The following is a 14,827-nucleotide window of genomic DNA, read 5'->3' on the forward strand; positions in this document are numbered from 1 at the left end:
TGAATACGTCCTTTTATAAAGAAATAGTGTAGAAAATTTACCACTAAAACTACATCAGTGGGATTTATTTCCTATTGCGACTACAGAAAGAAAGTTGAAACAGCCAGAAGTAAAGTATAATAAAATGGGGGAAAAAATAAAATGGGGATAACTGCTAAATCTAAGAGGTAGATTATGTGGGGTTATAACATTCCTTACTTCTGGATACAGCTCAAAATACAGTAGGCTAGCTCAGCAGGTAAGAGTGCTTGCTGCCAAGCCTAACAACCAGAGTGCTATCCCTAGGGTCCACATGGAAGGAGGAAACTCCCACAAGCTGTTCTCTGACTTCCACACATGTGCCATGGCATGTGTGTACTCACCACAGTAAAATTAATGAATAAAATGTTTAAAACAATTTACAAAAGGAAATGAAGATAAATACCTCAGGAGGAGATTTTCAGAGTTAAGAGTTACAATAGTTGCTTCTGTTGCTTGTAGTGAAATTAGCTTTGCAAGAGCTTCTGAGGTTTTGCCCTATAAGTTAAAACACAATAATGATACTAAGAAAGAAAATGCTCAAACCATAAAGTTATAATCTTTAACATTCATTCAAACATCAGCTTAAGAAAACATTTGATCAGAAAAAAGTTTACACTGGAATATGAATATCTTACAAAAAGCATTTAAAAAGTACTAACTATATTTTATGAAGAAATACAATTATTAGAAAAATATCAGGAATCTAATTCATACATGAGCAAAAGATCCTTCAAGAGGGAATATACTCAATATAGGGGGAATGTTTAGTCAGAAACACAAACTAAAGCCACCTTATAATTAACATCTAGTATCTTAGAAGGACTTAGATAAGATGCAATGCTGAGGATGCTGTGGTCAAAACCACTGTGCTGACAAACTCTCTCTGGCAAAATATCCCACAGCTTATAGCATGAGACCATGAAAAAGATATATGCCCTTTAATACCTCAATCATACCCTTTTTTTACTCCTAAGGTAATCAGCTCAGAAGAGATGACTATTAGACATGAATATGTTCAGTGTAGGATTATCTAAAACAAAAATTTAAGGAAAAAACGTAATTGAAAAGAAAACTAGACTGGTTTAGTAAATGAGAGCACAGTGACTTGACAGAAATAGGAAGTGATTGCCTAGACTGTAGTCAGGGAAAAAGCGTACAGTGCTTTCTATTCTACTAAACATAAAGTTCCAGGGAACAGGGTTAAAACTGACTTTTATCTCAGCATGGGAGCACAGATAGACTTTGACATCAGTTTAAGCCACATGACCAAATCAATTCTCAGTTAATAATCTGATATGATATATAAGTACTTCTCAAATGTCTCTCATAAAGTACTATGGGTATACTATTCTTGGCAGTAATATAAATTTGATACGTTTCCTGAAGATACTGATAAAACAAAAATCATTAACTGTATAAGTCAATACATATTTCTAATAAGCTGTCTAGACAATATTAAGGTCTTTGACTGATCCAATATTTTCACAAATGACAGCTTCCTTACTTTACCTTTGCTATATGTTCCAGCCACCGACCTAGGGCAATAAACACAAACAGCATAGGAGGCGTATCAAAGAAGGTAATAGGGTTCACTTCAGCTCTCTCATACATTGCGACTAGAAGAATAACCAGAGAGTAGGCAAATGCGATGGTAGTTGCCAGCACAATCAACACATCCATATTTGCTGTCTTATGCTTCAGCGCTTTGTAAGCCTGAATGTAGAAGTACCAGCCTCCACAAAACTGTAATAGAAGAGTGATTTCCTTAGACACTGAAAGACATATGTATACCTAAATAAACTTAGCATAAAGCATCAATGTTTACATCCTTTGCCTTTCAACTAATCCATAAACACTAGGAGAATTTTTTTGTTTGTTGTTATAGAGCCTCACAGGTATCTCAGGTTGGCCTGGAACTTGACAAGAACTTCCTTGTCTGTTTCCCAACTCCTAGGATTATAGGCAGGTACCACCACACCTGGCTGTAAAGGGGAAATTTTGAGCTGAAGCAAGTTTGCATTTTAGCAGAGTTATGTGCAAACGAAGAGCTTCAAATTGCTGTGCAAGACACTAGGAACATCCTCTACAGACCAGAGGCTACTTCCTCCCATAAGGAAAGACAAATAGCTATTGAATTTACTTTCTGAGGCTAAACAAGTAAACTAGGAAACAAATTTATAGACTTTGGAGATGGCTTTTGTAAATATATAACACTTAGCCCCTTTCCAAAAGTCAATCACAAGCCGTGGGTTCTGCTGGGAAGTATAACAGGAGAGCTTGTCTTTCATTAGTGCAATTGGTATTAATTAGTTGCTAGCACTATTGCCTTTTGTTTTGCTTTGGGGTTTTTGGTGGTGCTGAGATTGAACCTGGGGTTCTTTGTAATCTACCACTGAACTACACCCCATCCCTCACTTTTAAACCTTTAATGGGGATCAAATAAAGAGAAAGAACTTATTAAATGGTAGTATAACTTTTTATAGTAAAAATTTATCTCAAAATATGAGTAGAAAAGTATAAAAAGCAAATAACTAAAGAGTCAGAAAGAACTATAAAGTTATATATGACAGCAGACAGGAATATCCAGTTTTTAAAAATCAAACTTTTTCTCCACTTTATTATGAAATAATATCCTCAGGGATTAAATGGAGTATATTAGCTATCTTAATTATTTTAAAGTACCCAGCATAAAATGATCAACTTCTGGCCATGATATATTTAACCACAGATAATAACAGTGCCTACCACATTTTGGTTTTTTTTTTCTTTATCAACAAATATACTTGCTAATGTCACTTGCCTGTACAGGTAGACACAATAAAAGAGACAGCAAATTCATAATGGACAGTCCTGGCAGGATCTGATGCTCCAGGAACATAGGGGAATGGATCCTTTCTTCATTACTCATATTCTGATTATGGTGAAAAGTTGCAGGGTGGTGATCCACAACCATCATATATATCATCAGCCCCATTACAGGGATACAGAAAAACAGGCTCACAAGGAACGACCTTTTCCATCTTATATGGGAAACATTTAAAGAAAAAAAGCACATTTTGGTGAGTACCTAAAAGTTAAATATTCTATGTACTACAGAGAAACCCAGATTGTAACCATCTCACCCAGTGTAAGAATGGTATCATGGGGCTGCAGAAACAGCTCAGCAGTTAAGAGCTCCTATTGCTCTTGCAGAGGACCAAAATTCAGTTTCCAGTACCCAAGTCAGCTCACGAGCACCTGTAATTCCTGTACCAACAGGCCCCATGCCCTCTTCTGGCCTCTGCACAGAATCCTGCATACATGTGGTGTACATTCACACATATACATATTTTTTTAAAAAAGTAAATCTTAAAAAATGCTATAGCAAAACTGACATGCTAACAGGATGTCAAATTTCTAAAAGAAGTTGAAATGCTTTGTATTAACAATTCCAAAGTACTTACTGTTTTATTTCTCGTTTATGATCTAAGTGACTGGCTGACCGATCTTTCTTGACCAAAGAAGCTTCAAAACCTAAGCTCTAAGGAAATTCATAAGAAAAATGTCATTTCACTCAATGCAGAGATACTCTAAGCCATGCTGTTACCACTTAGAACAATTCAGTTCAATTCCTGAGTAAAAGTCATTCTGGGGAACAGAAATATAAAGCTGTCCAGAGCTTCCTGCCCGTGAGTACTTTGGTTTCTAAATTAATAGCTCATTGATTTTAGCTACTGTCTATTCTGCTCCTCCCAGACTAGCAATTTCACTCAAGTGCAATAGAGGTTTGCACCGGCAGTGCAAGAAAAGCTAGCACTACATTACATACATTGACCAAGGCCTTGCCTACATAGTTTTCATTCTTGTTTCATCATAAAAAGAACATGAATAAAAATCATTTTCCCCAATGCAACTAGTATAAAAAGAGAACTACACCCAAGACGCACACACAGACAGTTATAGACACCATGTTTTCAATTGCTAGGGAGACAGCTGCCATCTTTTAGCTGTTAACAGTGTAACACGTTAAAAAAGAGCAAATGAGTCTGGGGGCAGAGTGATCAGGATCAAGTTGATGGGATTCAACAAGTAAGTTCTCAAGTTGTTTCACTTCTGAAATAAGATGGTAGCCCTGCTGTGAGAATCCAGAACTGAAGCTTGGTAGCACTATTGAATACCTTCTGAGAGTGGCTAGGGTAGGAAATCAGTAATGCCTGCTTCACAGGTGTCAATGGTATTGCTGCCTAAATGAATAGGGTGTTAACTGAAGTATAATATGCTTTCAATCATCAGAACACCAACTTCGTAGCACGCTAAAACTTTGCATTATACACACACACACACATATGCTTAAGACATACTGAAGAACACAAGATGAATTTAGTACAAATAAAAGGGTTTGGCAGTTGAACTTTAACTTGAAAGTGTCTTTGTTTTATTTTGTTTTGTTTTGCTTTAACAACAAATCATAACACATCTAGCATATGCTCTAATTTCATTGTGATTAAGTCTTCCTTATATTATAACATACTTTATGTCCATTTCCTAAATACTTTGATAGTTTCAGCTTAAGTCTGCTCACAATTTAATGATGCAAATGTATCTTTGTCTAAATTTCCCTGATGAAGGCCATGGTGTGGGTGGGGGACAAAATCAGACACACTTACACTAATGTTCTAATGTGAAATAGTCAAAGGGGTCAGAGTCTTTTCATTGTCTATATCTAATATAAATATAAACCAGATGTGATTCCAGGAAGTATTGGCTGGAAAGGTAAGACAGAAAAGCAAAGTCACGGCACTTACTTCAATGGTATGGATAATATCTCTGGGACCCATAATTTCTGGATCATATTTAATATGTGCTTTGTTGGTTGCCAAGGCCACAGAGCAGTAGAAGATCCCTTTGTGTTTTGTGAGAGTAGACTCGATTTTATGGACACACGAGGCACATGTCATTCCTCTTACCTGTTTAAAAACAAAGTCTTTGTTATTGGAACTATCCCTTTTCTTCAGTTCCAAAGGAGATAGCACTTCTAACTAAAAGGACTATCATAACACAGGATATCTGTACAATTAATATATTTTGATTTGATCATTAGAATCTTGAATTTTGTTTTTCTGAGGGACTGCCACCTCTTTTTTTTTTTTTTTTATTTTCAAGACAGGGTTTCTCCGTAGCTTTTTGGTTCCTGTCCTGGAACTAGCTCTTGTAGACCAAGCTGGCCTCGAACTCCGCCAGCCTCTCTGCCACCTCTTTTTTAAAATTATTTATTATGTCTACAATAATCTGTCTGTGTGTGTGTCTGCAGGCCAGAAGAGGGCACCAGACCTCATTACAGATGGTTGTGAGCCACCATGTGGTTGCCAGGAATTGAACTCAGGACCTTTGGAAGAGCAGGCAATGCTCTTAACCACTGAGCCATCTCTCTAGCCCTACCTCTGATGCATTCTCAGGGCTAATAAAAAGAACTGGGTCTGAAGACAACTGTACTAAGCTACACATATACTAAAAGACATGCTACATTGTCAGAGTAGGTTATTCAGTATATGTGAGTCATAGCTTATCTTGATAAAAACTTAATAAAGAAAAAAGAATTCTATTTTTGTTGTGTACGTATACGGTGTGCATGTGTATGTGTTTATGTGTGGAAAGTTGTGCATGCGCACGAGCGTGTATGTGTGTGTCTGTATATGTCTAAATACATACACATGGATGAAGGCCAGAGGGTCAAACTGGATATCTTACTTTATTACTCTACTTTATTCACTGGGATTAATGAAGCAGCATCTCTAGCTGAACACAAAATTCACTCTTTTCTGGCTTCCAAGGACACCCTAATACATGTGGCATATATTAAAGTGCATGCACACACAAATACAAATAAAACTTAAAAATTATGTTATGTGTATGGGTGTGTTTTGCCAACATATATCTTTGCATCACGTGTGTATGATGCCCTTGCAAGCCAGAAGAAGGTGCCAAATACCCTGTGATTAGAGTTACAGATGGTTGTGAGCCCTATGTAGGTGCTGAGGTTTAAACCTGGGTCCTCTAGAAGAGCAGCCAGTGTTCTTACCTGCTAAGCCATCTGGCCAGCCCACTTAGAAACTTCTGACTAAATAAGGGCTAGAGAGATGGTTCAACAGTTAAGAGCACTTGCTGATCTTACCAAAGACCCAAATGGGTTAACACAACTGCCTGTAATTCCAGTTCCAAAGAATATGACATCCTCTAATGGCCTCGTGAAGATACCTGCAGGCATGTTCAATATATACAGAAACACACACATATGTATAAATAAAAATATTTTAAGTAAGTAAAAAGTTAAGTAAATGCCTCTAAAATTCCTCCATAAAAGCAAGAAAAGGTTTTTAAATTGTCTTAACCAATTTGTTTTTCAACTTGTAGATCTCCAGGAAGCATTTATTCAAAACCAAATCACGAATTTTGATAAAAACCAGCAAACTGTGTGGCATTACAATCTCTTGTATTCTCTTCTCTTCCTCTCCATTCTGTGGGAGGGAACTAAGAGTCCACAACGATGACGAAAAACAACAGTGTATCCACTGGACACCACAGAACAAAGAGCTCATTCAGAGCCTCCTTTCCAGAGAACTGAGCATTTCACCTATCAGATGGACCTTGGAAATAGCCCCTGCAAAAATGTCTGCCCTGACTGGATGGCTGGAATTCACTGAGCGCAAAAAAACTCCTTCCTGGAAAATATTTCTTAGCATGCAATGGTCTCATTATTTAGGGGAAGTAGACACAAGCTCCCATTCCCAATCAAGAAGCTATTTCCAATTAACAACCATTCACAAAGAAAAAAACTAGATTCTTCAAGAGTCTCCGAGTATCCAAACCCCACTTAAGTGCAGGCCCCATGCCCAGCAGTAGATGGCCAAGACAAAACAAACTCAAAAGTAGTTTTGGAGATTTGTTGTCTCATATTGCTTTGTTTAGACTTTCTTTTTAACTTTGCTGATCTTTTTCTAGTATATTATGGTTTAGTACTTTGTGTTTTTATGGGTTTGTGTGTGTATGTATGCGTGTCTGTTTCTGTGTGTACAAGTTTATGCCCTTTTCATGCTCTTTATTAGTTTTTTGTTCTTTCATTCATTTTGTTTTATTCTTGCCTTTTCTATTTGCTTGTCTGTTTTCTTAAGAGAAAAAGGAGTTGGAAGGGTAGGAAGGATCTGGAAGCAAACAAGGGAGGGAAAACCATAATCAGAATATAATGTATACAGATAACTTTAATTTCAATAAAAATAAATATACTTTTGTTTTTCAATTTTTATTTTTATTTACTTCATTAGTTCTTTGGGAATTTCGTACAATGTATTTTGATAATATCAACCTCATCTCCCACAATTCTTCCTATATCCACACCCCCTACCCTACCCAACTTTTTGTGTCCTCTTGTTTAATTTTTTTAAACCCATCAGGTTCAATTTTTTTTCTTTACACTAGAGTTACTTTATACAAAGTTGGTTTATCTTTTTCTTTCATTTCCCTCCTTTCCCTTTCCTTGAGACAATGTTTCACTATGTAGTGCAGGCTGACCTCAAACTTCCAGGAATCCTCCTCTCTCTGCTTCCCAAATGCTGAAATTATGAGCATCCACAACCACACCCCACTATTTTTAATGCATTTATTTACATATAATGTACGAGGATGACTTTCCAGAGTCAGCTGTCTCCTTTCACCATGTAGGTCACAAAGACAAACCTCTGGTCATCAGACTAATTGGCAAGCACCTTTACTGGCTGAGTCATCTTGCCAGGAGCCACACCTATTTTTTTGGTTTTTAAAAAGATAATAATTCCATTCCATGCTTGAAGACTGCCATTAAGTCAAAGCCTTCTATTTTTAAGTTTCCTTCATTTTTATTATGTGCCCTATTTTCCAAGGTTTTAGTTACCTATATCTATAACAATTTTTCTCTGAAAGCCTCTCCAAGTTTCTGTTAGAAATCTGTTAAACATACAAAAGTTCCTACTTACAACAAGTTCCAAAACGCCATCCCCTTCATCAGCATTTTCCATCACCATGGCTCCAAATCCAAGCTCTCGGATAAACTCTGCTATCATTGGGGGTTGAATAACAGCTGGGTTATATCTTACTTCTGCTTTGCCGGCCATCAGGGCCACAAGTACAGAATATATTCCTGGAAACATTAGTAAGAAAAACAATGCAGGTAATAAGTTTTACCAAAAACATAATGATGCTAAAACTACTTTTCATATATTTTAGTTGACTGCAAAAGTATTAAAGAAAATTTGAAGAAATTTACTACTTAATTTTTTATACAAGTCTTAAACCGAAACAATTTCAAACTGTTTTCAAAGGAGGCCTTAGTTTCTTAAACTTATTCTACAAAGTTTAAAATATATATATTTATATATACATATATATGTAGAAGGGACAGCAACATGTTTCACCCTCACTGAGATTAAACTATTATCAATAACATTTGGCTCACCTGTTTTTGTTCAAGGAAGGGTCTCACTATGCAACCCTAACTGGCCTGGAACCTGCTATACAGACCAGGTTAGCCTTGAATTAGAACCCACAGAAACCTGCCTTCCTCTGTGCCACAAGTGCTAGGATTAAAGATATGTACCACTACCCCCTGGATCATCCTGTTTTTTTCTGAAACAGGGTTTCTCTGTTGCTTTGGAGTCCATCCTGGAACTAGCTCTTGTAGATCAAGCTATCCTCTGCCTCCCAAGTGCTGGGATTAAAGGTGTGCACCACCACCGCCCAGCTCTATTTTATTTTTTACAGACAGAATCTTACTGTCACTCAAGCTAACATACAAGTCCTAGACACAAGCTGTCTTCCTGTCCCAGCCTATCAGATGGCCAGGAGCATAGGAGCCACAACAACTGGGTCTTGTTTATCTATATTCTTACTGATTGTACTCCTAGCCTTCTATCCAGATTATGTTGAAGCAAATCCCAAACACCCATTACTTTGCATACAAATATTTAAATATGAATCTCTAAAATCTCCTTACAAACAACCACAATAGGACAGGGAATGTAGTGGTAGAACAGCTGCTTAGTGTGTGTGAGTTTCAATCACACCTCACATAAACAACATCTTCACATGTAAAACAATATTCTTAAACCTATTAATTTAACAGTTTTGTGTCCAAATTAGGATCCAAATAAGACAGATATATTACAATGAGATAAATTTATATCTTATAAAAAATACTTTTAGAAACTAATAAAACCGGGGCTGGGGATGCAGCTCAGTTGGTAAAGTGCTAGCCTAGAACACATGAGACTCTGAGTTGTAGCCCATAAAACTGGGCTTACATTTTTAGTTTTATAGGTACAAAATTATTCAGATGATCAGAGAAAATGTCTGTCTGAAGAGAAGTGGTGTGGTGCATGTCCTTAATCCCAGCACTCAGGAGGCAGACGCAGGCGGCTCTCTGTGAGTCGGACCTGGCCTGGTATACAGAGTGAATTCTAGGCTAGCAAGGTCTACATAGTAAGATCCTGTCTTTAAAAAAATGACAGAGAAGAGTAATATAGATGATGCAGAATAAATCTTTGTGCTTCTGTTGAATATACTTAGTAGCCTGGTGAAAACAGAGTATAACTTTTCAAATTTCAAATAGCAGTTATTTTAATTTTAACAAATCTCTGAAGCATAACAAGAGCTCGTTCTAATCTTTTCCACCTCGGGGGTGGTACTGGACAATTGAACACAAACGTCTCAGAGGCTAGACACAGCCCACACACTGCCAATGAGCTGTGCTGTACCGTGAACTTTCACTCTTAGAACCTCTGGGCTTTTTAAGTAATGCAACACAGCCTTAATGAGGAGCCTAGTACTCCTTAGTTCCACAGGCTAAGGCCAACAGTTAAGAGGTGGTAAAAAGGACAACAGGGGTTAGCCAAGAGAATTAGCTTAACAAATTTTAAAATGGGGGCTGGTATTGTCACTTAATATCCAAGTATGTATTTAGCTTTCTCGAGGCCCCGAGAAACTAGCACTGACATTATCTCTTGAAAAGAAAATTTCTGTAGTACTTTTCAAACAGGAACTGTTCAAACTTCCTCTGCATTCATTTGCCTGTCAACATTCATTTGTTCCCTCCCTCCTTTCCTTCTTTCCTTTTCTTTTTTGAAATAGGATCTCACTATGTAGTGCTAGGTGTCCTGGACCTGGCTATGCAGACCAGGCTGACCTCAAATTCACAGAGATCTGTGTGCTTCTGCCATTCTTTTCCTTTTTAATGAATCACACAAAGCCTTGACTGCAGTCAGGAAAAGTGGGGGCTGAAATGAATATTGCACAAATAACCAAATGAAGGCACAATGAACCAAAGATATATGTCTTACATTTCACAAAATAATCTTCTAGTCTTATTATAAAAGATGATGTGCTAATTACACTTGAAATAATTTCCTCAATTTCCAAGACATGCTTGCCACATTAATCCTTACTTCCTTAACTAGCCCTTGTGAGTAACATCTATCATCAAGACATCAAGGGTTAGGTCAGCACCAAACGTAAGACTTTGGTCTCATTAAACATAATCACATATCTATGCGGTTAACTAAGCTACTGTACTATCCTGAAACGTCTATAAATATGAATGTAAATTTGAGCTAAAACAGCTGAGTGACTGAAGAAAAACTGTGGTGCTGATTTTTGAAGATTCTGTAACCTGAAGTGAAAAGACACGCTACTAAGCAACATGGACTTCCTACCACAAGGGAAGATCAGAGGTCAAACTGTTTCAAGAGACAAATATGGCTGGGCTCTGGTACTTTATATAGGTAAGACAATAGCTAACTCATATCATTATCACTTTTAAGGAAAACTTTAACAAAAAATGTAGTTTCTCATAGTCCATTATAGCCATGGTTCATAAAAGTAATGCTTTGCATTTCTTTTGGCTATAAAGTTTTCAGTAAATTTCATTGGCGCTAAAATGTGACCATAAGATAAAGGAAATAACACTAACAAAAACTACCAGAAATTCAGAGTTGTTCTGTGCATCGAGGATTTTCTTTACAAAGTCTTGGGAAGAATTATAAGTATGGATACAAAATACAAATGGGAAACAATCTGGAAATAAGTCCATAAAATTACAACACTTAAAAGTGTCTTACCTTCTTCTCGTCTTAGATTCCGCTCAATGTTTGCTACACAAGAAGCACAAGTCATTCCAGAGACCTGTATGTAACACTTGCTATGGACTGGTGTCATCACACTATCTGGCTCATTAGTTGAGGGCAAAAGTGGTGTTTCCAATGAGGGCTGAGCTATCACTACCAATGGCTCGTTTGTGTCTGGTGGGAATAAAAAGGTTCTTTTCATTTGTGGTATTAATTACTCTCCGGCTGCCACGCTGTCATTGTCACATATGTCACAGTTCATGCCTCCAGACCTGGCAATCCATTCTTTAAAATCAGTAAATTCCTAAAAGCCCTCAACAAATACATTGTTATTACCCTTTCTCAGCAATGACTTTGAATTTCTTTACTGACCACCCAGGTACCAAGAAAATCTGACTCAAGTGAATATATAAAATTTTAATCATAATTTTTTTAAAGAAAAAAAAACAAAAACAAAACCCTTTAGTCATGTCAGATTCTTCTAGCCATTATCTCCAAACCCAACCCCAAGTAGAGACTAATTGGTTACCAGACAGTTCTTATGCTTGTATCTAAGTGGAATTATCATGCTGGCAATTTGTACATTGACATTAAAAAACTTCTTCCTTATCTATGGGATATATTTTTCAGTGGGTGCATGAAAGTATCAATAGTACCGTCACCCTATGATGTGTGTGTATACACATATATATGTGATACAGTTTAATTTACAAATGAGGCATAGTAGGGGCTTAACAATTGACAATAAAACAGAATAATTATAACAATAAATGCACTGTTAATCATTGAGACATCTCTCTAACCTTCTCACATGGCTTTTTGTACAGTGTACCACATCCAGGTATAAACCACCATGTTTGGTCAGCCTTTAGCTTTTTAGGCTCATGATATCCTTACGCATTTTATACACACTGGTGACAACTGCCACAGGACTCATTTGTAAGAAGCGGAATTTCAGCCTGGTGTGGTGGTGCATGCCCTTAATCCTAGCATTAAGCAGGTAGAGACTAAGGAATCTCTGCGAGTTCAAGGCCAGTCAGGTTGATTTAGTTAGTGAGTTTCATATCAGCAAGGGCTACACAGTAAATCCCTATCTCAAAAAAGGTGGAATTTCAGTAACTGTGAATATTTTTTTGTTGCTAAATGCCAAATAAAGAAACAAAATAGGAATATAAAAATATTAGGGATATCAAAGAAAAAAATATAATTACCTGGCAAGATAGCATCAAATCCCATGTCTTCAATTGCTTCTCGCAAGGTTTCTGGAGAAGTTAGTAGAGGATCATATTCAACAGTCCCAGTACTATTTGCAAGGGAAACACGGATGGATTTTACACCTGGCTTTTTTGATATGACACCCTCTATAGACTGGACACAAGAATTACAAGTCATGCCATTAATGTTAATCACAGTTTCTTGGGTCAGAGGCTGGCTCACTATGTTCGAAGGCATCTTTTGAAGAGATGAACTGGAGGGAAAGCTGTAGGTATTTTCAACTTCATTTGCAATACTAACTCTGTATTGCCCTGGCAAAACAGCCTCTATTGCTTTTCTCAGCGTTTCTGGAGTGACTGAGCTTGCATTGTACTTTATAATGGCTGACCTATTCTCTAAAGAAACGACTATACTGCTTACATACTGGAGTGTAGATAAAGCACTTTCGATATTTGACACACATGATTTACAGTGCATGCCCTCTATGATGAATGTGGCTGTTGAATCACTGGGATAAGATGGGCTCTTCTGCTGTGATCCTTCTGGGGATTTGACTGATGTATTCTTCAGGCGCTCGACATCAATGGTTCCCAATTTGAGGTACTTGGGCTGCTTTTTTATGAAGGCTGGGAAGCCCACAGCTTCAATCTGCTTCTTTATTTCCTCTGCTGTGATCAGATGAGGCTGATAAACAATAGTAGCTTCTTGGTTGTCTAGGGACACTAAATAATAAATAGAAACATACTTAACTTAGTTATTCCTGGGCCACTTCACAATCAATTGCTGTTTCTCCCTCACTCTTCTCAATGCTTTTTCTTAAATACTTTTGTGGTTTTCAGAAAAAGGGACTGACATACATTGGAAACAAGCAAAAGACATGATCACTGCTCCTATGGTCTCCATATTTCTGGATCATCCCAGTAGCAATACATTAGAGGTAAAGAACACCCCAGGCAGCCTGTTGAGGAAGCCTAAACACCATAAATTGTTACTGCAGCTGCCTCTTCTACTAAACTAAAGTTCAAGACTCTCATAACCTTTCATTATAATCATTAACTTCACTAACATTAATCCTGAGAATATGCTACGCCTCCAACTTCAATGAAGCAGAAAGCAATTGCAGGCCCACGGATCGAAGCTCATGCTTGGGAAGAAAGCAAAAAGTATAAAGATCAAAACAGAAAAGAGCTTTACAAAACAAGCAAAAAAAGAGGAGAGAGCAGATAAATTACCTTTAATTCGCTGAACACCTTGCAGCTTCCCAACTTTGCCTTCAATGGTGCTAGTGCAGGAATGGCAGGTCATCCCTTCCACTTTCATCTTCAGCATGACTTCTCCGCCCTGAGGCATGCTGTGTTCGTCACATGCTCCTGACTTTTTCTCCTGACTTCCCACGTCTAAACTGAGGTCTGGGACCAGCTCCACAATCTGACTGGCACTCACTAGAGAAGGGATTATGGTTACTACTGCAGTTCTTTGCTGAGGGGAAATCGTAACACCAGTCACACCCTTGGTCTTCAGCAATGTGCTTTGGATATGGTCCCATGGCAGAGCCAGTGGAGCAGTGACAGTCAGAAACACAGTATTGGTTAAAACAGGGAGAGGGCTGGCATTGTGGAGAAGAGCATCAAAGCCCATGTCATCGATAGCTTCTTGGAGGGTCTTTGGAGTCTGAAGTTTAGGGTCAAAAATAATAGTTGCATTTTTTTCTTCCAGTGAAACCTTTTGGAAAGAAATTTCAGAAGTTAGTTTAGCTCAACTATATGACCTAGGAATTAAGAATAACAGGAATTGAGAAGGGGCAGTGGTGGCATAGGCCTTTAATTCCAGCATTTGGGAGGCAGAGGCAGGCAGATCTCTGTGAGTTCAAGGCCAGCCTGGTCTACAAAACGAGTTCCAGGACAGTCAAGGATATATAGTAAGACTCTTGGTTTTGTTTTTGTTTTTTTTTTAAAAAAAAAAGGAAGAAGAAAAGGAAGAAGAATATCAATGATCAAGAACCAAGCCTTCCTGAGCCATCTCATATTCCAAGACTAGCTCCAGGACACTTAGTTCACACACTGGCCTTCCCTGATAAAGACCTCATCAAAGACCTCTTTTCTGCAGCAGATCAAGACTATTATAGAATGTCCACAACTGGTCAAAAATGCAGAGTACCAATACATACTCATCCCCAATTGATACATCTGCAACACAAATCCTACACCTGAAGCTCAAGGAATATTGCAAGAGAGGGCAGAAAGACCATAAGAGCCAAAAGACCAGGATATCTGCTAAGACATAGTGTCTTCTATGTATGACAAAGAAGATGAATCCATGAAACCACAACAAAATGATTGTCTAAACAAGACCTGCACAATGATAGTATCAGTGGAAAAAAAAAAATCTCACATAGTCCCACCCCTAGATGCAGAGATAAAGTCCAATAATGGTTGCTGAGAGATAGAGAAACAGTCTTCTCCAAA

General features: G+C 37.7%; 1 protein-coding gene across 1 annotated transcript in view; it reads right to left on the reverse strand.

The window, feature by feature from the left end:
* LOC121444812 (copper-transporting ATPase 1-like) overlaps positions 1 to 14,827 on the reverse strand; it is a 69,145-nt gene that overhangs the window by 34,638 nt on the left and 19,680 nt on the right. Inside the window, exons 2-10 of the mRNA XM_041646718.1 lie at positions 13,595 to 14,084; positions 12,359 to 13,084; positions 11,142 to 11,321; positions 8,007 to 8,170; positions 4,806 to 4,967; positions 3,465 to 3,541; positions 2,822 to 3,041; positions 1,531 to 1,764; positions 425 to 516 (exon numbers count right to left, since the gene is read on the reverse strand). Coding sequence (XP_041502652.1) covers positions 425 to 516; positions 1,531 to 1,764; positions 2,822 to 3,041; positions 3,465 to 3,541; positions 4,806 to 4,967; positions 8,007 to 8,170; positions 11,142 to 11,321; positions 12,359 to 13,084; positions 13,595 to 14,084 — 2,345 coding nt within the window. The remainder of the gene's footprint in view (positions 1 to 424; positions 517 to 1,530; positions 1,765 to 2,821; positions 3,042 to 3,464; positions 3,542 to 4,805; positions 4,968 to 8,006; positions 8,171 to 11,141; positions 11,322 to 12,358; positions 13,085 to 13,594; positions 14,085 to 14,827) is intronic.

This window comes from Microtus oregoni, unplaced genomic scaffold (assembly GCF_018167655.1).
Source record: "Microtus oregoni isolate MIOR12 unplaced genomic scaffold, Mior012 000142F_ref0000161, whole genome shotgun sequence".
NCBI lineage: Eukaryota > Metazoa > Chordata > Mammalia > Rodentia > Cricetidae > Microtus > Microtus oregoni.